The sequence below is a fragment of the Ambystoma mexicanum genome, chromosome 9 (genome assembly GCF_040938575.1).
Source record: "Ambystoma mexicanum isolate Mex_15411 chromosome 9, UKY_AmexF1_1, whole genome shotgun sequence".
Taxonomy (NCBI): domain Eukaryota; kingdom Metazoa; phylum Chordata; class Amphibia; order Caudata; family Ambystomatidae; genus Ambystoma; species Ambystoma mexicanum.
The window spans coordinates 667002352-667027303 of NC_090931.1; the positions used below are offsets into that span (position 1 = coordinate 667002352).

Genomic DNA, 24952 nt, shown 5'->3' on the forward strand with positions numbered 1-24952 from the left:
TACCCCCACTGCTCTCCTCCTGCTACCACTACTCTCCTCCTCCCGATACTACTACTACTATCGTCTAACTACTACAACTACTCTCAGAATTGTACAAAAATGTTGCCCTCATTTGTGCGTCCCCGCAGTTACTGCGACTTTGGGGGTGCACAAAATGAGGGTGACATTTACTGCACCCAAGCACAGCAGGGATTGCGGGGGTGTCCCCCGCTCTGCTTGGGCGTTGTAACGGGAGTCAAGGGTTGCAGGGGTGTCCCCCAGTTTACCATTTTGGTAAGCAGGGGACACGAAAGAAGAAAAAAAGAAAGCATCCTGTGGCGTCAGCTCTAACCCACGATAGTGGGAGGAGCTGACGCCGCAGGGATAGCAGGGTGCAGGCGGCAGACACAGAAGTGTGCCGCCGTAAAAGGTAAATTGGGGGAGAGGGGTGTGAAGGGAAAAGCAGGCCGGGGAAGCAGGCACAGTGATCTATATGATCACTGCGCCGCGCCGTAACTGGCGTCAGCATTTCGGCCATCGCAGTTATGGGCGGCGCAGTGATCACATAGATCCTTACTCTCCTTTCCTTCCACTACTATTTCCCTCATGCCACTCCACTACACAAACACCCTTCTTGTAGCCAGCATCATTCAATTCACATTCACTCCTTGAACTAACCTCTATCCATTTGCCACAGAAACAAACTCACTCATTCTGCAGTACCCTTGAACTCACTAGGCCAATACCTCACCTTGCTTCAATAAGCACCTTCACAATTCACTGCTCCTTCCTTCCTCCTTCCTACCTCTTGGTCCATCCTCACTCCACTGCTGGATAACCCACAACATCCGGTTTCCGGTCAGCTGCTTAAACATTCCTCTCTCTGTCCTGATTGGCCAGCTTTCTCTAGCCAACTTTGTTCCATCTTCGCTTCCTGCAAGGGGAAGTATTAAAGAGGGGCCTTATCCCCACCCTGTAGGTTTTACATTTGGAACAGGAATTAAATAGGTGGCTTATCCATTTTCTCAGCATGGGCTCGCCATGTATCAAAGGTAATGGAGGCCCGTCATGGGCAATGTTCAACTTCGTGTTTTGGGGTTTCCTCAGCAAGGCAAGTTCTCCAAGGTGGTCCGGATCGGTACCAACATTCTTTGGGGTCTAGGGGATCAGCTTGTGTATGCAGGTGACCACCAGTGCTTCTGGGCGGCCCGCTCTGTTTGCCGAACTCCTCATAGGGCCACAGCTCTCTCTCGTGGGGCTCTCTCTCCCTTGTTGGGCAGCTCGGCATTGACTCGGCTGTGTTTGGGTCTTTTTGGTGCTGTGGCTGGTCCAGCTGTCCAATCTTGATGTTTGGAGTTACTCTTCTCTATTCACTTCCATCCGGGCAGTCTCTGCAAATTAAAGAAAACACTGGCAGGCGTTTTGACAATGAGGCATGCTATGAGAGACAAATAGCACACCACTCTGTCTCAAGGGTGTGGTTTGGGAATTGGGGGTCCTTTCTGTTGCCACATTTTCCTGTAGGGTTAGAAGCAGCTCTGGGAGGTTCCGTTTTGAGACTCTTCGTCCCCCCTACCCTCTTGACAGGTCCAGTAGACTGGCCTGGTCACAGAACACATGTGATGAGCACAGACCTAGATTCAATCACTGTCCTAGACATTGGAACACAGTAAGAGGTTTTCATAGAGCAAAGCCTGGTAACTCACAGATTTCCAGATTTGTCCTTCTCAATTTCATACAAGCTGGGTTTACAGTAGGTTCCGGCAACTTTGATACCGGAACCCCATTCTCCATTAAAGAGGCCATCAATGCAGTCTCCATTTGGCATGGTTAGGGTGCCCTGAAAATGAAAATCAGGAGTTATTAAAGGTGGTGCAATTACAAACCAAGGAATCTGCACATAAACCCTAACAAACATCTGGAAACTGTGACTGGGTAAACATAGCATTTTTTATTGTCTCTTGTTACATCGAGTAAAATCCTAAACAAAGTGATTTTATAAAAACACTTACATTGATTTTTCCTTTCAGACTGTACAGAAATAATGCATCATTATCATGGCACTACTGATTTTGACACAACCCATGCAGGTACATGATGGTGGACATGTAAGGATTAATGCCTATTTTAATCATTGCCCAATGTTTAGAATATAATGGCGTCAACCAAATATTACACTCAGAATATGATGCTACTAATCTCACTGTGACAAAAGCCTTTTCTGTGCAAAATAGACACATCAAAACATTGCATTGAGGATAACCTGCACCCCTCAATGTCAAAAATATGATTAAAGGCATATTGATGGAATTCAAGTCCATTTTCCTCAGTCAGATGATCCATAAATTGAGGTGATCTACTCTAACAGCAGGATATTATACACCACTGTGTAGCACATTATCAAACAACATGTGTTACATTTGTTTAATGAGATCTGAGGAAGACTGAGCATATAACTCTGCATATAAGGAAAACGTCACTTTCTCTTCCAACCAAACACACAAAGAAAATCAATGCCAGATGACATACGCCTTATGTTTAAACTCGAACATTTTGAGAAAAATATGAATGGGGCCAACAATTATTAAAAAAACAGAAGACACTGTTTATGCAGAAGGAAAATGTTACTTAGTGTAGCATTCCTTCAACGAGACAGAGCTATTGTTGCGATTAAAAGAACTATCTGCTTATTTAATCACAAGGTTTATGTGAGTGGATTATTAGCTGCATGACTCACATCATTGCACAAATAAGCAACTTTTTTGCTTATACTGAAATTAATGTTTGCAGTGGAAAACATGGTTGCAAGAATTACACAGTTCTACCTTTCCACTCAGAGTCCAGTCATCTGAAAATTCCCCCTCATAGACAGTGTCATCTTCGGAAAGCAAAACACCTGTACCCTGTGCAAAGAAACATATACAAATGAATAAACAAAGTAAAATCAAGCAGGAGATCAACAACCCAGCTTTGAAATTCAAGTCCATGGAACCACATCAGGTTGCAGCTCTGTTAATAGGAGAGTGAGCAACTGGCTTCAACTGTAATGGCTGCACATGAGAGCCAATAAAAAAGCACTCATAGTAAGATTGTTCACTTTAAAAAGCAGAGCAGTGCTTCCGGTGCCAGAAATCAGATCCACATCTAGATGAAGAAGCAAACATAAATTCACCACATTATTTGACTATGAAATGGCCCTTATTTGGATTTCACCACTGCACTAGATTTCCGAAAAGAGCTCATTCACCGCAGGATGAAACATCACAATGCAAAGGGGCTCCCAAGTAGTACAGATAAAAGGTTTAAACTTACAAAATTAAAGAGAAACAGAGCCTGACCATGTGTCAGACCAACGTTAGGATGGGAAAATGATTAAGTAAACGTACATATGAATCACTTTAGTGTGGGCATCCCCAGAGAAGAGTTTTGGCAAATAGTTGCAAGTGAGACCATTTGTATTCACTGTTGCTCCTCTACCAAAGCGAAAAGGGGGAATCAAGGATTGTTCCCCAATGAGTTGTAAGGGCTCAATTTCAAAATATTATAAACTGTCTCAATGTAAAAGGTTGGCATGGATGCAATGAAATCAATTTCATACATTGGGGCGAGGAGGGAGACCCTGAGATTTTATGATAGCAGTGTTTAAGAACTACTCAATGTCTTTGTATTTCACTAAATGGTGCAAGTATATCACTAGTGTTGTGTTTTATATGCCTTCTTGGGGTAATCAATTGATAGGTATGACCGTTTATATACATGCCTGATGAGTTTGGGTTACTAGATCTGATGTGGGCTCCTTGACAATGTATTTGCTGGCATAAACAAAATAAAAAACGCATACTCGGATATGTATGTTAGGAAGTAAGCCCCGGACCGGCTTCTAATTAGTTGAGTGGAATATGTTCCTGATGATGCAAGACCCTGAATGTTAATGATGGGCCCAATGCAGAGTATAGGCACAATTGTGTAGTTCAGTAATTGTTGTAGGCTAATACCATTTGCCAACCTTTGTATGTTATCAACCTTCACCAATAGCAGCTCAGATCTGGTTTCTGGTTTATCAGTTGCGGTCCTAGTTGTAACCACTATGTGCTGTAGGTAAGATGGACAAAGGCTGGTCCACTGGAGAAGGTACTAAGCAAAGGATGGATGAACTCTTGAAGATCGGTATGGTGCAGCTGTGAGGTTTGGAGATGGGATGGTCCCAGTATCAGGCAGATGCAACAGTGTTCCTGTGGTCTTAGTTCAAGTAATACACTAGAACTTCAGAATGCAAACAAAACTTGTTAATTTCTTGATTTCTGAACAACAAACCTTGATCACTATTCGTAGCGCTACTCAAGGCTTTCTGATGCTCCCACCTCAACAAGACTAATCAGTTGAAGGATGAGCAGCAAGGATTCTTGGGGAGCAGATATCCTTTGAGGCTTTCAACTCAGCCTTCCCCAATGGGGTGGGGGAAGGCAGTACCAGTCAGCCCTGTGGTCGATCAAAAAGTCTGTTGTTCTTAAACACTGGCAAATCTTCCCCATTAGGCTGCTACTGGCATGTTGCAGCAGTTGGGCTTTCTCACAGGTGGTATAAGATTATTTCACTTTGCAGCTATCCCATATGTTAAAGATTTTTCTTTTTGCAAATTTCCTTCCACAGATATCAATGAAACCCCCGATGATTTGCTTTGTCTTGAACCCTTGCCGGACTTAAGAGGTTAATTAAAGCCTTTTCGATTCACCCACCCTGCCTAACTCATTAATCTTGGGGGCACAGGTAAGCCAATAAAGTTATCAGTATTTGGGGGACTGTGTCTGATTTCATTATTTCCTGTGTTGATTCTTCTTTATCCAAACATCTTTATTGGGCTTAAAAGGACAAACAGGGTAACAGTCACCATTGCTTTGCATACATAATTCAGCAATACTCATATCCGTGAATCTCATTAATAATTCCACAGAAATGTTTGTGTTATATGCCAGTTAACATCTGTGGTGAATCCAGTGACATCATCACTCCCTCTCTGGGGACGTTCTCTTCCCAAGTAGCCAGGAAAGGGCAGCCTCTGCCTGATCCCCGACCCTCGGAGTGGCTGCCAGAGGGAGGAACCCATGGGGAAAGACAACCTTCATGGGAGGGAGGTAGACTCAATGGCAGGAACCTGGTATCCCCCTTTCCACTCAGACTGTGACACTCCCTCTGTAAATCCCCCAACCTGTATTGCATATTGCGACATAGAACCCATTCCCCCACTCAGTACTGACTATGGAGCTTTTTTCTGTTCTCCTTATGGAAAGACTGAGACGAGAAAGCTCACAGGAGTAATGCAGAGCACCGAACTACAGGTGTATGCTAATCATTGAAAGTATCCGATAGGTGCCGGGGCATTCAAAAGCCTGGTACTGCAAAGAAGATGGAGATCGAGGGGCAGAAAATCCACTTTACCAGATGCAGGTTGGGGAACGAAGCAGATGACAGCTGGAGAAGGGAGCAGGCCACAGGCTGTTTGCGACGTCGCAAGAGGCTGGAAGGAAGGTACATCTTACGTGAGCCAGCAACAGGAGATGCTACGAGAATAAGGCCACGGTGAAGAGCGTACCAAAGAGCTGACAGGACGCCGTCAGCAGGAAGAGGCTCGCCAGAAAAGGAAGCGAGGACTGCAGAGAACACCGAAGCCACCACAAGAAACCGGTGAGCCCAAGCAAGAGAAATGGGAACCGGGGCGCTTTGTAGTGTAGACCGTGCAGCGGTGTGAAAATGAATCCAAGCAAGGCCACGGGAACACAAAGTATTAAGAAGGGAAACCACTGAAGAGGGGTTGACAACCCCAAGGATAATTGAGTGAAAGGGACATATGTTGAAGACGACCTGGCAGGTGAGTATACAAGGCAACGTGTGGCGAGTCTGGGACCGGCACCCAAATACAAAGTGAACATTGTTAAGACACAAGGGAAGACTCATACGCCTTTGGTGAAGATATACAAAGAAGCCCTGTCAGGAGAGTATACCAGGCATAGGAGAAAGGTGAAACGTACAAAGTGAAAGTTGTGAAAGCCTAGCAGAACAGTACACCAGGCTATGTGAATGTACTGTAAGAGTTGGGAAGAGGGAGAATGACCACTTGAGATTATGGAAATTCTAGGGGAAGCGAAGAATACGCCCTGAGCAAGAAACTTGAGTAAATTGTGTAATAAAAGAACAGAGAATGACTTAAGTTTGTGGAATCTACAGTAATGGAGGCATACTGCCTGGATTGGAGAACTATATAATTCAAATGCTGAGAAACTCAAAGGAAGAGAGCACCCCCTCCTGAGACATGTGGAACTTTAATTATTTTGTTTCTTTAGCACCCTTTTGGGACTTTGTGTTGTTACTGTGGAAAGAACCATCTTCAGCCAGTTAAGAGACAATACCCATTTCTAACATTATCTTAGGTTTAGAATATAAGGGTCAGGTTAGGATTTCAGACACAGGGCATAGAACTATTTTGCTTTGGTACATTCTGACATTAACATCCTTTAAGTTTCACCCCTCATAGTGATAAGGCGAGATAGGTCTTTCTCCAACTCTTTTTTGTTAATAAAAGTTTATAGCAATCAACAGAAAGCCCCTGTGTCCGAGTCTTACTCCGGATTCCTTACACATCTCAATCATATATGTTTTCTGTCCCCAAACTTTATTACATCATATGTCTTTTCAGAGCTTAAACCATGCTTTCACCATTATTCTACTAAGGCACATCAAATTTGAGCAATCATTGGCTACTTATTTTAGAAAAGGAAACCAGATTGAGAAGAAAGCTTTCTGTGGCGTTTTGAAGAATGTGCGCCATTCTCTGTATTACTAAGAGATCCCAGGCCCCTGCTAACCATAGCACCTAAGTTGGGGAGTCTGTTTTTTCACAACCTAGGGATGCACCACCTTGCGCCTAGTGATAATTTGGAGGTCAGACGTCTTTCTCCTAATTATGTTTGTTGCTCTCAATGCGGGCCCCACGCCAGTAGAATTGTGGTGTGATTGTCCTGGATACTGCACCCTACTATGTTACGTATCATTGATCTCGCCTCTAAACAGAATCCCCACAATGCTGGAGATCTCCACCATATATGATAAAACGTTCCTCTCCCCCCTTAGCCTCTACAATAGAGGGTTGACTATTGTCGACTCAGAGCATGTGAGATTAGAAACCGGTGGTAAAGAAGCTTATATTGGGCATCTGGTGCCTGGGCTGATAGAGTTGTTTTGTGTACCCTTCTCCAAATTTTCCCCATGCTTCTTCTCCCATGTTCATGCCTAAATCCCTCTGCCCGGCAAGAATACAGTTATCCAACTGGAATCTCTTTCGAATGCAACAGCAACTTATAGATTCCCAAAATTGTTCCCTTCATTCCAGTAGCATGTTGAAGCAGCTGTTCAAAAGGAGTCCATTTTCTGGAGTCCCCCAGTTTAATTTACTGGTGCATGACTCAGTGCTTTATCTGGAAGTATTGTAGCCTGTCTCCCTCACACTGAAGGCTTCCTTGCAACTCTGAAAAGCTCCTGTTCTCTCTCTCCGTGTAAGTGCTACCTATCGTCCGACATCCACCCTCTTCCTATTTTGCGAACCTATTATTTTCCAGTACTGATGTAAAGCCCGGATAGCATTTGATTGGAGCGAATGGAGAGGGGAATGGTGTGAATTCATGCTTAAGAGCCACCTCATCCCTGGCTTTCAATGTGTTTTTGTGATATGGTTAACATATAGACTTTTGGGCCTGTCAGGCTTAGTCAACCACGGTTGTTTCCAGATGTGGGAGCCTGCTACTGCCTGCTTGCTTCATGAGCAGTCATTGTTTGCCTGAGAAAGGGGTACATACATTAAACCAGAATTCGCAACTGAACTACCTTATGATATCATTATTTTAGGTCTGGGACGCCCGTTACCACAATCTTACAGGGTTGGATGATGACCCTCCTATTAACACAAGCGTTTCGTCCCAATCATATGAAATTGGAAAAATCCTTCTGCCAGACTCAGAGGCCACTGGTAGAGAACTTCAAGCAATTAGTATGAAAAAGGTTCAAGAGCCTAGGAAGAACATTCATTTTGAATATTGCTATCCTTCCTACCCACCACTGTCATGTTCTTTTTCCACCTGCCAAAGCGTGGGTAATTAGCCGATATATTCCTGGTGGAATTTTTGTGATGTGGACCCCAGGTTTTTCAAAAACTTAGGTGCCCATTTGAATGGCAACTCATCTCCAATTCAGATCTCTACTGCTCTGAAAGGGACAGGTTCTGTAGCTGTGATTTGGGCATATTGACTTTGAATCCTGACACCTTTGCTTATTGTCTGATTGATTCAATTATCCCTGACATGGACTCCTCTGGTTGCATCCTCAATGTAGAAATTGACTGCGCTGGAGGGATGACAAGCCACAGGAATCCCTCTGTTTCCATCCACTGGAAGTCACATTGAGTAGAGGACAGACCATCCCAATCCCCTGTGCGGTGGCCCCCTCATATTATAGGGTTGGGGGTGCTTCTAAGTTACCACACATCACCTGACTTGAAATCTACCTATCTGCAATTCAATTTATTGTAAGAACTCTGTTAGGAAGGTTTTCTATTTTTAGCAACTTTCCCTCCATATTCTATGGGTCCCCAAATATTTTGCTTTTGTTTTTCACCATGTTTTTACAGTGAAGAGTGCTTTTGCTCACGTTATGGGGAAACTGGTTAGTCCTTCAGACTGTCAGTACTGGGAAACTATGTTTCCCTTAGTCTTTTAACTTCGTTGCCTTTATGGGTAACTTTAAAAAATTGCATCTTCTAATGCAGTCCAATGGAGTTTCTTTTGTATGACCCTAGACTACATGGAAATTGATTTTTTGGTTACTTAAGGTGTGTTTAAGGACACATTGGTGGTAGCAGTTACTTTTTCATACTTTCTACTGTATTTTTCCTTTTTTCAAAAAACGTTTATTGTGTTTTGGTTTACAGAAAACATTCCACTAATTTACAAAGCATGAGAAGAGATAAAACAAGAAGACAAATCTTCGTTTACACATAACATACAGAAAGATTGGAAACAAATATAAAAGCAGTTAACATTTCCTCAAGTTCATAATAGATTTTTTTTAAAGTACAAAAGAGTCTTCAACTCCACAGTACATAAACACAGATAATTAAAATCTATACCATGCAGAAAACGTACAAGCGCAATAATCAATTATATATTTGTTCTCCACATCAATCTAGACCAAAACAATTCTCTTTAATATTCAAAGGAAACACTCTCCTTTTCCTTAACAAAAGCAGTCAACCTAATTGTACTGAGAGCTTCGCAGTCCAATATCCAATGTTTGTGAGATTCGTTGACATCTTGACATTTACAGAAACAACAATTTAATAAGGGCATAGTCCAGTGACTATTTCTCTCTCTAGTGTGGAATTGGTTAAGCTTGAAGTGTGAGAAAACCTGTCGGGTCCTATTACAAGGAAAACACTTCAAATATATAGGTAGATCCCCCCCCCCCTTTTCTGGGGAACTTGGCATATTCTCTATAAAGTGAATAACTAGACAGGGCCTCGATAGTTAGCCTCCAGTCATCCTGGAATAGTTACAATTTTACTTTATCTGGATTCATCTTGAGTTCCGTATCTGATTAACCGATTTGTTCCAGTAGTTCCCTCATGCAAAACACATTCACAGAGGGTACCACATTCTGCCATAAATTGAAAATCCACAAATGAGGAGTTATCTGGAGGCCTCAAGAACTTGGAGTAAACCAAGAGTTGTTTCCACTGCTGTCGAGCATGACGTGATACAAGATTAAGTTCATGCTGAATTACCGCATTAGGGATTGATGCTGCCACGCCCAGTACATTCTTCCACAAAAGCCTTTGCATGGTATCAAGAACAGGCCACACATCGACAGACGCCATATCAAGCCAGTACAACAAGACAGGTTCTACCTTCCCCAGGTAATATTTGAGTGCTGGCAGAAGTGAGAAACCACACACTCTCTAACTATGCGCTTCATATGGGACTTCAAAGGGATTAGTTTGGCCTTCAACAAATCTTTCCACATCATAACTGAAGATGCATATGTTAAATTATACCCCAGATAGCGAATTGAGGCCACCCTCTCCACTAGACCGGTGCCCAGTGAGCACTGCTTAACCACAGACTTCTTGCCACTAGAGAACACAACCACCTTGGACTTATCACCATTTACCACCAATTTGTTAGACAGGGCATACTCATGAAAAATATTAAGCTTGCATTGGAGGCCTGGCGCAGTTAATAATAATAATAATAATAATTTAGCATTTATATATCGCTACAAACCCTCAGGTATCTGAGTGCTGCTTATTATTTCCCACGGTGTGTGGTGCTCATTTATCGACCTCGGAAGGATGAAAGGCTGAGTTTGGCCCTGCCGGGATTCAAACCTGCGTCAGCAGGCTCTGCACAGATGTCAAAGCGAGCGCTCTACTCGCTGTGCTATCAGACCGGCTATCGGGCCGTTCTGTCAAAGATGACAATATCAACAGCAAAAGTCAACCAATGAATGTCAAGATGGCCGAACCTCAGAAGAATCAAACCATGAGCACACCAAATCGCCTCTATATCATTTAGATATGCATTGAAGAGGGTTGGAGCCAAGGTACAACCCTGCTTAAGTCCCACCTTAACAAATATACGTCTTGTCTTGTAACAGCACCATCCTTATTAAGGCAAACTCAAAGCTTTGAATCATGATGGAACGAAGCAATGAGCTGAATGATTTTCATGGGAACCTTGTATCTAAGTAATTTAGCCCACAGACATTCACATACTAAGCAGTCAAAAGCTGCAGATTAAATCCAGGGAGGCCATATATATATTTGCATCCCCTGTGTAGCTTTTACTTTCTGCCTATAAGATGGCCATAGGTCCTACTATCCCATCTACAAGATTCCTCACAGGTTTTACAGGAATCAATAATGGCAAACTATCACCCCAATATGTAGATGTCAGCATAGTTAAATGGATGATAAGATGATCAATACTTCCAGGATCCAGCAAACACCTAGTAGTACACCTAGATTTTATAGAAGACACAACAAAATAATCGATCCATGAAGTGCAAGAACCCCTATGCCAAGTATTAACAGGAGTGCCAAGTGTGGAGGAGGCTTCAATCTACAAAATATCCCAAGAGGTCATGAATGAATCCCAGTCCATACCCAGCCTATGATTAAGGGAGCATTCGCAAGGTATGGTAAATTTACCATTATGAATCTGTCCTTCTGCACAATAAGCATTAAAATCACCTCCAACAATCATATCGTGCTGATATCCATAGGCCAGCCAATGATCAAATAAGCTAGTAAGTAGCTCCAGAAAATATTGGATAAGATGTTTAATCAGATTCCAATAGACTTTGACCAGCAGTACAGCTCCTATACCACCCAAGAAACATGCATGTACTGCCAGGATTCCCCCAGACACATACCACACTGAAGAAGAGGCTAAAATATTAACATCAATGGCAATAGCCATACCCCTACAGGGACACCCTATCCCAATGGCGGAGTAGCCATCCAGGTCGAAGTATTTTTCCTTTAGCTTTACCACGTTTACCGCATTTGGCTGTTAACAGTTGCTAGTGTCCCAACATGGCAGTGCCAAAAGGTTGTTTGTTTGTTCCTTGGCCATCTTGTCTCTTGGTCTTCTTCCTGCCCTGGCAGGTCTGGAAAGGAGAAATTACTCACTGTAATGTTCCTTCTATCGAGTCTTCTTCCACAGATTCCTCATCTGGTAGATATTACATCCAGCTCTGCTGCTTTCAAAAACTTCGACAGGAGCGTAGTGGACCTCGATCCGGCCGTTGATCAATCTTGCTCAGCATCTTGTCATCGGCTCCAGACGTCACGTCAAGCGTCGAATAAATACCTCGTCACTAGGCCCCCACACCTCAGTTTCCCCCTTTTTTCCACATGAACACACCATGCTGCATAGGAAAACAGAAAGCTAACGGGCTAATGAGGCCTTAAAAAATTAAATAATCAGTTATGTTGAAAAGTCTATATTGGACATGCTACCTTGCGCACTAAAACCACCAATATGTTGATGTTGAAACTCCAGAATGCATGTCATTGAAATGCTTAATAAAGTAAGTTTTGGAGAAAAAAAAGGAAATAATCATAGACCTCCGAAGGAGGAAGAATTAGTAACAGACACTACACTATCAAGTAGCGTTAGAAAAATCTTTTTTTTTTTTAAATCATGTGGCAGGTAAGACAGAAAACGGACACAGAGGACCATCACCAAGTCAACATGAAAGAGTAAATGCGCACCAACCACCGATTTTCTGAGAGGGGCTGAATGGGAGGGGATATGAGAAATCCGCGGAAGAAGAATCCATAGAAAGAACATTATGTTAAGTAATTTCTTCTTCAATGGATTGCCTTTCTCCCGCCGATTCCTCATCTGATAGGCTTGCAAAGCAGTAGATGAAGGAGGCGGGGAGAAAGTTAAACTAAGACGTGTTGCAGCACTACCTGCCGAAACGCGCATCAGCTGCACGAGACACATCCAGACTATAGTGCTTAGCAATGGTATGAAGGGATGACCATGTCGCAGCACGCTCAAATATCCTGGACAGGGAGTCCCTTCTATAATGCTGTTGATGCTGAGACTACCCTACTCGAATGGGCCCTGATGCCCGCCAGTAATTCCTTTCCAGCGGACTGGTAGCATTCCGCTATACAGAAAATTATTGAATGGGATGTTTGCTTAATTATGGGCAGGCCCTTACGGGCTAAGGAAAAAGATGCAGAGCTGGTCAGCTCTTCTGAAATCAGCTGTCCTCGCAATATAACTCAACGCCTTTTTCGGGTTTAGGCGATGTAATTGCTCCTCCTGCTTAAAAGGGTGTGGAGGAGGGTAGAAGGCCGGAAGGTGGAATTCTGAGACAACCTTGGGGAGTGAGACTTTCTCTCGGAAAAAACGCAGGAAGGGTGGTTTACAGCATAAGGCCTGCAACTCACTCACCCGCCTAGCGGATGTAATGGCAACCAAAACGGCTTTTTTCAAAGAGAGAAGACTTAAAGGAGAGTTCCGGGACTTTTTTTTTATTGTCCCTACGGTTCGGCCATGTGTTTTTAAGCATAACTCGGTAGATCGTGGAAAACTTTCCTATGGACCTTACCCGACTTTTCGTCCATTAACGCACTCGAAATCAGCCGCCATTTTATGATAATCCTATCACTTGCCGCATCGCCCTGGCTCACCTGCTTTTGCGGCACTAAATCAAATCCCCCGCCCCCGAGGCTGACATCAGCAGACGCGTACCGCCCATTTCCCAACGCCAAAGCACGTTTCGTGTCAACAATCGCTGCGCCTCAGCTAATGAAGTGTCGCCATGGAAACGGCAGGACGCCTCTTTCCTCAATAAGTATAAACACACCGTTTCACAACACACAGCAGCAGATTTTCGATTCCATTACTCTCGCTGTGTTACTTTGAGTATTCTGTGACTCGTTTCTGTGCTCTGGTCAAATACCTTCGTTGATTGTAGCCCGTGTGAACAGATACCAGTACCACCGCTATAAATTATTTTACTTTCTTTACCACACAATGGCTACAATAATGCCGTATATGTACGAGCCCGAGTACACCGAGGAAGAACTACTGGAAAGGCAAGCACGCGAAAACGATGGGGATTCGGACGGCAGTTGGGAGGACCAGTCAACGGATGAAGAGCCTGGACCATGTCGCATGGACGGCGTCTCCACCTGGTGCACGTGCAATCGTTGCGAGCTAATGCCAACTGAGGAGGAGAACTGCTGCTGCCGTGAAAATTCCGGGTGCTTGGCCTACATTTCGGAAGGCGAGCCAAGTCCGCAATGCATCACCGAGCTGCCAGAGTTCAGGGAAGCCTGCCTCTCACGGACAGTGTTGAGGATGATGATGGTGCTTATGCACGAACTTTGCGGCACTGTTCGTCCGCGTAATCCGAGTAACGAGTAAGTATACTCTGGTTGTGATGTCAGTGATGCCACTACTATTTCATGGTCGTCTCCCACATATAAAACTACATCTACATATCATTCGAATGCATGTAAATTGGTTCCATGTTGTGCATTTTCTAGATAGAATTTTTTTCAAAGCAGAATGACATTTTTGTACCTGAATCGACAGTGATAAGAAAGTTGTCATTTTAATACAGTTTGCATCTTTCATTTTCACAGGTGGTACAGGCTGGTGGCCTATCGTTGCTTCACTTGGTGGCTTCACGGGAGGCTCGGACACCGCGTTCGGAGAGTAATACCTGCCTGTGCGGTACTTGCCATTAGACAACATTTCCCCAGCGACAGTGGACAATACCGCGGATTTTCCCTGGATGTGCTGCAACCGCAACTTTACAATGTGTAATGTTTATTATTTATGTTCAATTGAAATTAAGATCTAAAATAAAACCCAACATATATTTTAACAATGGTTGTTTTGATTTTTTAAATGAATCTAGTGTGTCTCCATTGAATAGTCTTCCTGTGCCTTGTCTTGTCACACCACATGTCTCCGGCCAGCATCCTCCCTCACGCTGGCTGCCCACCTTCAATCCACATAACCGTTGAACCCATATGCAGCAGACATACATATGTTATTTTGCGTGTTGGCATCAAGCCTCCCGGCCTTGCCTCCTCCCCCAAAAATACTTACCACACCACTTTGTTCAAGCGTTGGCAATAAAAGGAAGGCCGTTGGATTTTATTGATACAAAACATGGTTATAGGTAAATAATCAATATGGTTGATCATAATAAATCATCCTTTTGGGCACCTGGTACAGAGATGACCCCCTCTGGCCCGTGCCGCCTTGCCACCACAGGCCAGCCTGCTGCTGACTAACTGCCTAGGGATCCAGGGTCTCCAGGGTGAACTGCACCCATATATTCTCCTGGGAGGGTGAGGTATTTATAAACTTATAAAAATTTATATATAAATTTATTTATAGACTTGTCCTTGGCCTCAAGCGGGCCCTTTTTATTTATTATTTATTATTTATTATTTTATTACGCTACTTACCTTGTACTGCACTTCCCCCCCACCTCCTCTCCTTGCACTTTCTCCTTTTCCCCTTACCTCTGCACTTGCGCGATCTGAATGACACCTGGCCTAGTAGGATCGTTTGTCTGTCTTCCCCTTGTTCCCCTTCCTCCCTGCCTCGTCGCGCCTTGAAACACTTGTGTATAGGCGCGTTACAAATACCATATCATATCATATCATACTTTTACGGAAGCACCTCAAAACCTTTGCTTCTGCTTTCTCTCTCCCTCTCCCCTGCTACAACTGGTCCACTGTCTGCGATCTCGGTCCTGGGCCCTTCCACTCTCCACCTGCACTCCCTGTCAACCCCTGCACTGGGGGACTGTCTCAGTATTCTACAGCCCCCCTTGACGTTTAAAACCCAGTTGCACTGTCCTAGCTATGAAATAATTTCCAGACCTAATATATAAAATGAATAATTTTAATAAAGATCTGATGGTGAGACTAATTTCCTTTTTTTATGTTTTTCAAATAGATACATCGTCCATTATTGTCTGTGTCACGAGTACCAGACACCGGCGGATGGCTTCTATAATCGCCAGTTGCTTCTCCGCGTGAACAACGTTAGCACCCTGACCATTTTGTGGGACGATCGCCAAGTACAAGTATGCCCTTACGCGGTACTAATGGCTAGATGCAACATACAGACCGTTGTGGTGCCCTAGTGCCTCGTTGTTGGAATAGCCATGCGATTATCAGTGCGACCGAAGAGCTTATTTTATCGTAAACCAACACCATGTCTACTGCACACGAACATCGCTTGCCTCAAGACGAAATATTTTGGATCGAGAGCAAATAAAAATTCATTTATCTAAGACCCTGTGTACAGCAAAGGAACATCGTGTGCCTCGAAACGAACTTTTCGGAACGTGAACAAATAAAAATGCAAATCGCTGAATATTCTCAAAACATTTGATGTCCAATAAATGTACTTTGCCAAATGTACAATCTTGCCGTTTGCTTTTAAACCACTGTTTCATATTCCGAATTGTGGCGCTGTATTGTGAGATGATCTAAGACCCTGTGTACAGCAAAGGAACATCGTGTGCCTCGAAACGAACTTTTCGGAACGTGAACAAATAAAAATGCAAATCGCTGAATATTCTCAAAACATTTGATGTCAAATAAATTTACTTTACCAAATTTACAATCTTGCGGTTTAATTTAAAAGTACAGTTTCATATTCCCAATTGTGGCGCGCTGTGTTGTTTGAGCTCATCTGTGTTGATTTCCTGGTTCTGTGTGGAGTCGCGTAGAAGACGCCTGGGCGCGTTTGCCTACGCAGCTCAGTCACGTCACGGATAGAGGCGGGGAATATGAATGTTTTGATCAAGTCTGTTTCAGGGGCGGGGGATTTGATTTAGTGCCGCAAAAGCAGGTGAGCCAGGGCGATGCGGCAAGTGATAGGATTATCATAAAATGGCGGCTGATTTCGAGTGCGTTAATGGACGAAAAGTCGGGTAAGGTCCATAGGAAAGTTTTCCACGATCTACCGAGTTATGCTTAAAAACACATGGCCGAACCGTAGGGACAATAAAAAAAAAGTCCCGGAACTCTCCTTTAAGAAACAAGTATGCATAGGCTCAAAAGGAGCCGCCATCAGAAATTTGTTACGCTCACCTGGCTCCCACAGAGGCGTCGATCTGGACTGGACAGATGCGGTCTCCACCAATGTGATGCGTAGGGCCGAGATGACGGACTGGATTGGCCCACCTAGCTTCGTTTGCTTGGCCCGTAGGAATATTCTTCTGCAAATGGAGAAAGGGAATTAACCACCCGTGGAGTTGAGCGTAAATCCCCCCAACCCGCTGTTCTCCCCACTGATCACCTTTGATGTCCCCTCTTATAGTCTCACCTGATGGTTTGAAAAGATGAGCTCTCCATCCTGCATTGAGCGCAGGGGCGCGTAGATAACCAGTTGCTTCACTGGCTCGAAGAAATTGGTGAGTTCCAGAACAATATTGGCTCCGATATTCCCGGCAAGACGCCGTAAGTATGTAGTTCGTAAGAGTTCAAATGCCTGACTTTCACTCTTGTCCGATTCCTTGCAGGTTGCAGCTTGACCCTACTGAAGAGTTCCTCGTGGCAACCGGTAATATTCTGGTAAGGATTTGTATTATCCAACCCAGTTCGATAAAATAATGTCCATATGTAATCTGTTGCTTTCTCCCTTATTCAGGCGCTGAGAGAAAGTATGAAGTCTCGGGGAATAATGCCTCCGGCGGTAAAATCAGGTAAGTCTTTTGTGGTGAGGAGGGTTCCCCTTGTTAGTCCCTTTGTTTCACCTTGCTGTCCTTTTGTTTCCCCTTAGGGGCCAGGGTTCGGCTAGGATGCAGTGGAAGCTGCGCCGACCCGTGAAGAGGAATAGTACCCCCGGTGGTAAAATCAGGTAAGTCTATGGGGGGGGTATTCCTCTGTGTATTCCCGTGGCTCACCTTGCTGTTCTTGTCTTCTCCTTAGGTGCCGGAGTGCGGCGGGAACATGCAGGAGGATGCGGTGGAATGTGAAGATGCTGCGAAGGCCGGTGAGTTTAGCGTGGCGCTGCAGCAGGCGAGGCGACGCGCATAAAATAACTTCTTTCTTCCAGCTCGAAGGCGCGATGGATCGGGAATTCAGGTAAGGATCAAAGGTATTGCTCTTGTTCTAACCTTTTCTCCTTCTTTCTCCCTCTTTCTAGGAGCTCCAAACTCGAGGCGGGCGTAGCAGAAAACTGGATGCAGACTTGCAGGCACGGTGAGCGCTGCGCTGCTGGATGCAGAATAACGCGAAGCGTGTGCTGCTCTTCGGGCGTGGTTTAAATAGCCTACAAAGTAGTCCCGGGTAAGTATTCCTCCCCAGCCCCAACGTGAGTAAAAAAATAGTCCCTAGGTAAAATAGTCCCTTCCAAGCCTCTTTTGGCTTGGAGCTCTTGCAGCATGGTCTGCACCAGGTAAGTTTGCAGCATGGTCTGCATCAGGTAAATTTTAATCTAAGAGCCTGGCGCCTATGGCGCCAGGACTGACTCTCCATATGAGCCTGGCGCCATAGGACTGCACCCAAATAGCCCCTAGCAGGGGTTGTTGGGCTTGCTTGGGGTAACTTGATGCCTGCTTCCGGGGTTGCTGGACTTGGTCTGGGTCCCCGGGGTAGGCATCATGACAAAATTTCAGTACCAGATTAAGGTCCCAATCCGAGACAACAAAGGGAGTTAGCAGAAACTTATTTACAAGGCCTTTCAGTAATTGTGCCATCCCTGGGATCGTAAAAAATGAACTTTGATCCGGGATCGCTTAAACACAGACAAGGCCCCCAAATAAAGTTTGATTGTGGTGACCTGAAGACCTGCTGAGGCCAGTGACAGAAGGAACTCCATTACTGTAGTGGTGGGGCAAGAGATGGGGTCAATCTCGCGTTCCCTGCACCACGCCTCAAATGTTCTCAATCTGCTGGCAGTAAGGAAGGCATGCTATCAAACAGTAAAACAGACAAGTGATCACAGTTCAAGGGTGTTCCATTGAACTTCAATTGGGTTTAAATAAAGCCTATCTAAGCCTAAATATAAAGATGCAACCTAATTTTAGGGGTTATTCTCAGGGGTACAACCTCTTATGCCTTCAACCTAATTTCACTTCCGTAAGGACATGTTGCATTGGTGTGAATAGTTTCAGAGGAACCAAAGCCCCTACCTCCGTGGTTGAGTATAACAAAGTTACTCACCATAGTGACTGTCTTAAGCCTAGTCCATAGTCCCCTTTCCTCCATAATTTTGGGACATTCCGTCCAGTGGTACGGTACCAGAGCACCTTTGTAAAAAAGCATCAAATTGAAAAATGTGTCCTACTCTTTTTACGCAGGGTACCTCAAGTGGCCGTAACCCTGCCCTCCTTAGCTCCGCCCCACGCATCGCCCTTCAGTCCTTTTCTTTCGCCAGGTCTGAGACCTTTAAGGAATAATAGAGGATACTTATTAGAGGGGACGGCGGGCGTATGGAGGAAAGGGGACAATGGACTAGGAGTAAGATTGTCAATACAGTGAGTAACTTTGTTTTACTCCTACGTCCCGTCCCCTTTCCTCCATACTTTTGGGAGATTACCAAGCACTCCTCACAGGATAAACGGGTGGATGAAATTCCCTTACTGAAAGAGGTTCTTAAGAACAGCCTGACCAAATGGAGCATCGGCTCTGGAGCTCAGGTGCACTCAGTAATGCTTACAAAAAGCTGATGGTGAAGCCCACGTAGCTGCTCTAGCAATGGTCTCCCAGGGAACATATTTCTGGAAGGCAGCGGCAGCCGCCTTGCCCCACACAAGATGGACATGAATTCCTTTTGGTTTTGGAGGCTGAAGGCCCTGAACGGTATACGCCTCTGATATACAGGAAGCAATCCATCGGGAGATGGTTGCTTTCGAGGACGGCTTTCCTTTCGGATCTCCGAGGGTCACAAAAAGCTGGGAAGAGTTTCTAAGTTTAGATGTTCTGTCCAAATAAAACTTAAGAGCTTGTCTGACATCCAAATTGTACAATACCCTCTCGGCATCTGAGGCCAGGTCTGGAAAGAAGACGGGTAAAGAAATAGACTGGTTCAGATGAAAGTCGGATACCACCTTTGGAAGGTAAGAAGGATTAGTCCGGAGGGCAACCTAATCCTTATGAAAGGTAAGGAATGGATGTTCTACAGACAAGGCCTGAAGCTCGCTTACACGCCTTGCCGAAGTCAACCAATCAGAAAAGCCATTTTCCAAGAAAGGAACTTCAAGCCCACTCTATCTATGGGCTCAAAAAGTTTATGACATAAGGCAGTGAGGACCACATTCAATTCCCACTTAGGATGCGGGTTGCGCACGGGTGGGTAAAGATGCAATAGACCTGCAAAGTGTCTTTTAATGACAGGGTTTGTCAGTGAAAAAGAGCAAGTGTCCGTGGACAGGTAAGCGGCGAGAGCCGACAAATAAGTTCTACAGGACAAGAAATGCATGCCTGAAGTTGCCAGATGAGATAAAAACGACAGGACCGTGTCGATGGAGGCATCTCTGGGGTCCAGCTGCTTAGCTAAACACCAGCGACAGAACCAGAGCCACCTGCTCCTATACTGAGACCTTGTCGAAGGTTTACTAGCCGCCTGGATAATACGCATATTATCCGTGGACATGTTGAATCTTTCTAAGGATTTGAACTCGGGCACCCGGCCGCCAAGCTGAATGATTGTGGGAAGGGGTGCCACATTTGCTGATCGCTCTGGTGAAGCAGGTCGGGAATTAGCGAAAGCCCGATTGGTGAGCACACTGACAGATGCTGAAGCACCGAAAACCAGAATCTGGCTGGCCACCAAGGGGCTATGAACAGGAGAGTACAATGCGTCATGTTCCTGAGCTTGCATAGCGCCCAGTGAATCAGAGGAAGAGGCGGGAAGGCATAGGGCCTCATGTTGTGCCACGGAATCTCAAGAGCATCGCCTAGGGAAGAAGCTCTGACTCCGTTCCTGGAAGCATAAAGAGGAAGTTTCCTGTTTGATGACGTCGCAAAGAGTTCCACTTCTGCAGAATCCCAATGGCGAAAAAGGTCACAGAGGATCTCCGTGTTCAGTTCCCACTCGTAGCTGACTACCGCTCATCGGCTGAGAGAGTCTGCAGTCACATTCAGTTGGCCCAGAATGTGCACTGCCAGCAGCCAAACACTGTGCTGGATGGCCCATTCCCAAATCTGAATGGCTAGATCTACAAGGGGGGGGGGTGACCTGGTAACCCCCTGCTTGTTGATGTAAAACATAGATACTGCATTGTCTGTGCGAATGCGGACCACTTTGTTCACAATCACTGGCTTGAAAGCTTTGAGCGCCAAGAAAATCGCCAGGAGCGCCAAATCATTTATGTGAAATTGTCTGTCCTGTGACGACCAGAGGTCGAAAACCTGAAGATGATCCAATGTTGTGCCCCACCCAATAAGGGAGGAGTCTATCGTAATGGTAAAGGAGCGCCCACTGACAGATGCTGGAAGATGACCACCATAGGCGATCTGTCATCATGCAGTGTGGAACCGGAATCATTTTGGTCCGCGTCCACTGCCTGAAGCCAGGAGCTCCGAAGAGCCATCTGCGTGAGTCGCATCTTGAGACGAGCAAGGGGAAGAGCAAGCACGCACAAGGTCATGAGGCCTAGAAGCCTCTGGAACCACCAGGTCAACATGCTCTCTGAGTGAATGAAAACCTGACTCGTGGTCAACAGATCCGCCATCCTGCACACAGTCAGGTACACCCTGCAGTCGATCGTGTTCCAACGGAAACCCAGGAATATCAGGTCCTGAGAGATCGCCATGGAGGATTTCCACCAGTTCACCAACAGCCCAAGGCAGAACAGAAGATGGAGGAGAGACTGAAGGTTGCTCGAGGCTTTCACTGGACAAAGACTGTGCAGAAGCCAGTTGTCTAAATATGGATACACATAACACTGTGTATCCGCAAAAAAGCTGCGATGACTGACATCATCTTCGTAAAGACACGCAGTGCTGAGCCGAGACCAAAAGGGAGCACTCGGAATTGGAAGTGCTCCTCTCCCATGGTGAACCGCAGATATTTCCGATGCGGGCTCCAAATTAGTATATGCTTATATACGTCCTGAAGATCCACAACGCTGAGCCAGTCACCCTTCTGAAGAGAGGACTTTATTTGGCAGGGCGTGATCATCTTGAATTTCTCTTGGGGAAGAGAAAGGTTGAACTGGGAAAGGTCTAGGATGGTGCGCAGGCCAGCCTGGTTGGATTTGGGCACTGTGAAAAGACAAGAGTAAAACCCCTCCCCTCCTTCCACTAGGGGAACGGGTTCCACCATCTTGAGGTCTAGAAGCTTCTGGACCTCGGCTCTGAGGGAGGGCATCCCCGACTGCTGAAAGGGAGGATTGATGAGTGGGGTGAAGCTCGCCCGAGCGATGGACAAAACCCACCGGTCTTCAGTGATGGTTTGCCACGCCTTCAGATGAGACAAGATTTGTCCTCCAACCAGAGTCTTGTGCGAGCACCAAAAAATATCATTTTGTAGATTTTTCGGCAGAGAGACTACCTGTCCTTGAAGAGGAGGCTGAAGACCGAGAAAAATCGGCCCCGCTGCAGTCTCCGATGGGAGCTACCTGTCGGAGGATCAGCTGTGCGTGACCTGCGGTCCTGGAACCCTCTGAAGCCTGAGGAGGACTGAGACTGGGATCCAGATCTCTGAGCTTTGACTGGGGGCTTCACAAGCACCGACAGAGACTTGGCAGTTTGTGTGCTCACCTTAGTCTTTGTAAGCTTGTCATCTGTTGAAGAATGAACCAACTCTTTGCCGTCAAAAGGCAGGTCCAGAACTTTATCTTGAACCTCCTTCGAAAACTTCGTAGCATGAAGCCAAGCTTGACGAGAGGTGTCCACCCCCAACATGAGGCCTCAAGCTGAGGTATTGACATGGTGCACGGCAGCCTCCAGCATATCCTGCACCAATACCCTGGCATCTGACAAACCGCCTTTAAAGCTGAGCCTGTCCCCAGGAATGAACTCCTGGAAGTCCGCCAAATCCCTCTACAGTTTCATATTCGCAGCTGCCAAAATGAGCTCTGCGTTAGCCTGACGCAATTGCAGCGCAGAGTTGGCAAAAAACTTCTTGGACCAGGAATCGAGCAACTTGTCTTCTTTGGCCAGAACTTGAGCCGCTGCAGCAGAGGTCGCAGAGGCCGGCTTAGATTCCAGAGTGGCGGCCGCTACCACCAATGAGGAAGGGAGCGGACATGACGCCAAGGCTACTTCCTCGAAGGTGTGAAGCCTGTAACGGGCGTCAATTCTCTTATTGATATGCAGCCCAGTGTGGGGTTTATCCCAGACTTTGCGGGCCTCGGCCAGAACGTCCCTCTGAAGGAACAGGCTGGTGCGCTCCTGCGGAGACAAGGTGAGCACCGCAGAAAGCACCCCTTCCTGTGGAGCAGGTGCCTCAGGTACTGGTATGTCAAGGAGTGACATGTCCAGGACCCGGTCATGGAATGCTCTGACAGAGCGGGGCTGGTCCTCACTATCCTGATCTGCCCGAGGGTTGTCCAGTATGTCAGGATCTGCCGGTTGCGATTCGACCGGTGTCACATTGACTTCTCGCCCTGCTGGAGTCTTGTCAACCGGAGACACAGGAGGCATAGGAGGAAGAGGTGGAGGCGGGCCGGGAGGTAGAGCTGGTACCGCTGCCGGGGCGACAGGTGCCGTGACTGGAACTGCTCGGCAGGATGCGGCACCGGAGGGCAAATCTCCCTAAAAAGACCTTTAAAGTACTCCCTCATGGGATCAGTGTTCATAAGACTCTGAAACTTCCCGAAAAAGGCATCCTCTGCCGGACCTTTGGTCACTGGAATGGCCAGAGGCCGCTCATGAGGGGCATACCCCCCTGAACGTAATGAAGGCCAAGAAGGCCCGCCACCAACCCGGTCTACATAGACCAATGGGGCAGAAGTAGGAGGAAGCGAGACCGTATGCAGTAGTGGCATCCGAGTGCGCCAGTCATAAGAAGGGCAGAACGGATTCACACTGTCCTGTGGACAAGTAGGTCCACCAAAAAGAACGTTCCCAGCACACGCCGTCGATAGCGTGGGTGTGAGAGAAGAATCGAAAATGGCCACTGTAGACCACGCGGGAAGGCCCGCCATTTTGTGAGCATCTGAGGAGAACTGCGTCACGTGTGGATGAGGCAGGTAACTCCACAGACTAGTCCGGGGACTTGATCGAAACTTTAGCCTTGACACATGGATCCTCGGCAGACCCGGTACTATGGGGCCTGGGATGTTTACTGGAAATCCTGTTGTGACCCTTTGAATTAGCCTCCAAGCGGAGTGGACGTAGAGTGACAGTCCTGCCCTGCTAGAAAGGACTGCACTCCTTTCCTACCTGCTTTCATCTGTTCCTGAGTCTTTTCACTATTGTTGTGCTGGTGGGTGGACCCACAGTACAAAAGAGCATTTGTGCCGCGGAGCGGCCGCGAAGTGGACGTAGAGTGACAGTCCTGCAGTCCTGGCAGGCCGGGCTGCCAGAGCCAGGGCCGCCATGGACTCCCCTCCCCTCCTTGAAGATGACGACGGACGATGTCTTCGCAGCACTTGCCTAAAAACGCATACAACAGTCTCTACACCGACAAAAAAAACAATAACTTTGCAAGACATAATCAATACAAAGTTGGATCAGCCACCACGTACAAAATCAAAAGGGAGGCCTAAGGTCATTAAATTGCTCAACACACCACAGTTAAAAACCACCTGCATTGACCACACAAACCTGGAGCCATCGGCCGCTGCAACAGGGTTTGGCAGAGAGGAGCCCGCGGACGCGGCGTCCTCAGAGCGGGCGCCGGTGGACCAGGCGTTGGTGGCCGGCATTGACGCGCCTGCCCCAGGTTTGCCGCCCACTCGCCTGCCGGCATCACCTCCCGGAGGGGATTCGGCGCAGGCTAAGGTGGGTGAGGTGGCGCGGGGCTGGGCGCGTTCGCCGGCCAGAAACGGTGACGACGTAGACGGAGAGGCTCCAGTGGGAGGTCCGTTCCCTTTAAACGCTCCAGGTCTCGACTGCAGCCTTCCGCTCTCGGCTACTCCCGAGTTGGCCCCCGGGGAGGGGGAGCAGGGAGTGGAGGAGGTGGTAGGCGAGCAGGTCCGTACGCTTCCTCCAGCGACAGCCCTGGACCTCGAGCCCCGAGAAAGGGGGGGGGTGGCGAGATCCACGTAGAGACTGTGAGGGGGGGCGTGTCCGCCAGGCCAGTGTCTGCCTCTTCGATCGACACCCAGTGATCAGACTCTGCTCAGGAAGCGGCTGAGGCCCCGCCCCCGACAACCATCCGCAAAGTGCAGGCTCTGATCCATGTGGCGCTGAGTACAGGAACATTGTTATCCCCGGGGGACGTGAGCCAAGAAACAGATGAGATTCTGTTAACAA

The 24952-nt window shown here is 46.5% G+C and overlaps 1 protein-coding gene across 8 annotated transcripts in view; it reads right to left on the reverse strand.

Moving 5' to 3' along the window:
• ALS2 (alsin Rho guanine nucleotide exchange factor ALS2) overlaps positions 1-24952 on the reverse strand; it is a 1241906-nt gene that overhangs the window by 276461 nt on the left and 940493 nt on the right. For all 8 annotated transcript variants that reach the window (XM_069615500.1, XM_069615498.1, XM_069615499.1 and 5 more), the window contains 2 exons: positions 2805-2882; positions 1686-1819 (listed from right to left, as the gene is read on the reverse strand). In XM_069615500.1, coding sequence (XP_069471601.1) covers positions 1686-1819; positions 2805-2882 — 212 coding nt within the window. The remainder of the gene's footprint in view (positions 1-1685; positions 1820-2804; positions 2883-24952) is intronic.